This window comes from Perkinsus marinus (assembly GCF_000006405.1).
Source record: "Perkinsus marinus ATCC 50983 genomic scaffold scf_1104296952602, whole genome shotgun sequence".
In the NCBI taxonomy this organism is placed as follows: Eukaryota; Perkinsozoa; order Perkinsida; family Perkinsidae; genus Perkinsus; species Perkinsus marinus.
The window spans coordinates 1-1486 of NW_003208863.1; the positions used below are offsets into that span (position 1 = coordinate 1).

At 44.0% G+C, this 1486-nt stretch overlaps 1 protein-coding gene across 1 annotated transcript; it reads right to left on the reverse strand.

Annotated features, from left to right (window-relative positions):
- Positions 1 to 945: 945 nt before the first annotated feature.
- Pmar_PMAR010624 (hypothetical protein) lies at positions 946 to 1163 on the reverse strand (the record flags this gene model as incomplete). Its single annotated transcript, XM_002776956.1, has 2 exons — positions 946 to 975; positions 1032 to 1163. The coding sequence occupies 2 exons, from the start codon at positions 1161 to 1163 to the stop codon at positions 946 to 948; spliced, it is 162 nt and encodes a 53-aa protein (XP_002777002.1).
- Between the last annotated feature and the right edge of the window lie 323 nt (positions 1164 to 1486).

Sequence of the window (1486 nt, forward strand, 5' to 3'; positions counted from 1 at the left end):
TTGTGATGGTTGGTTATGGCAGCGTAGTTGGAGGAGAGTAAGAATAGGGCACCGTATGGATGCTTACCGCAACTTTTTTTGTCAGTTATTTCATCGGCAGAAATTCTTGGGGAACTTCCTGGGGTATGGCTGGGTACTTTTACTTGAAGCGAGGAGTTTCCGGTTACGGTGAGCTTAGACATTCATTATGACATCCACAGTCGTCCTTTTCAGGTCAATGCAGCATACTCGAGTACATGTATGTTCCGATTATGAAGTTTCATGATAAGCTCCGGACCGGAACCTCCGGTATAAGTCCCAGTAAAGATCAGTAATTCTAGTATGATCACGATCCGTAGAAAAACGTCTTGACCATCTATTATATCCAATGATTATATTCCAATCACTCACTTTCATCATGCGACAACTATTTGTTCCCCTTAGCCGCTCTTTGCTAACAACGAAATTTAGGGATTTCTCATCTTACAAAGCATTGCGGCTTCTTATTACTTTCCACAAAGTTTTGACAAAACGTTCGAGACCCTATAACTCAATGATTTCACCATGTTGTGTTTGGTAAGGGACAACTTCTAACTAGGATGGAAAATTATGCACATGGTCAACTACATGTGTCAGTCACAACATGAAGGGTTTGAGGATGTTTTGGAAATTTCTTGTCGGATTCTGAAAACTTCTATCTGAATTAGTATACAGTTTATATACGCAGTTGGATACGATATATGCTTGTGTAATAAGCGAGGAAACTCTTGAGCTCAGCTGAGGAGAGCGAACATATATACCAACAGTGGCTTTTCCATGGCTTCCGGTGCCATATGGTGTAGTAGACATATGTGCCCGATCATGGCTGGTAGAGTTATTACCAGCATCCAGTCGACTTTTACTTTCAGGTAGTTGGCTTTATTATAATGATCGCATCATCCTTTATCGCAGTCCTTGGTATTTTCATCACTGGCGGTTACTCTGGAGATGGTTATGCTAATACACAGCCTTTTTATTAAGTAGTGATTTCGTCGAGGAGCGGTATGAAATACATCCTCCTTCGCAGGCTTCTCCTCCTTAGACTTGATAATTCCCGCCCTTATGAGCTTGATCAATCTCTTGACCTTACGGGCCTCGTCTTGGTCCGGCATGAACGACTTCTTCGAGGGGTATCGAGTCCTCATTGGGTGAATTTTGTCTTCTATACGGTCTTCATACTCAACCTACCATGATTAGCCTTGGTTACTACTCCTAGACACCTCACCACCCTACCTGGAATTCCTCATCCTCATCGCCATCACCACGACCAGTAGGGAAAAAGCCCTTCCGGATACGCCTGAGGTCGGCATTGAATGGCAGGCGGCCAGTTGACTACGGCTGATCTCACTGTATGATCCTGAGGTCGGTGTCACTTAGCTTGATCTCCCTATCGTTCTTGATATCAGTGACGTGCGCCAAGCATCGGGATCCTCAGCCTAACAGCGACAGCTATGTTAGCACGATGAAT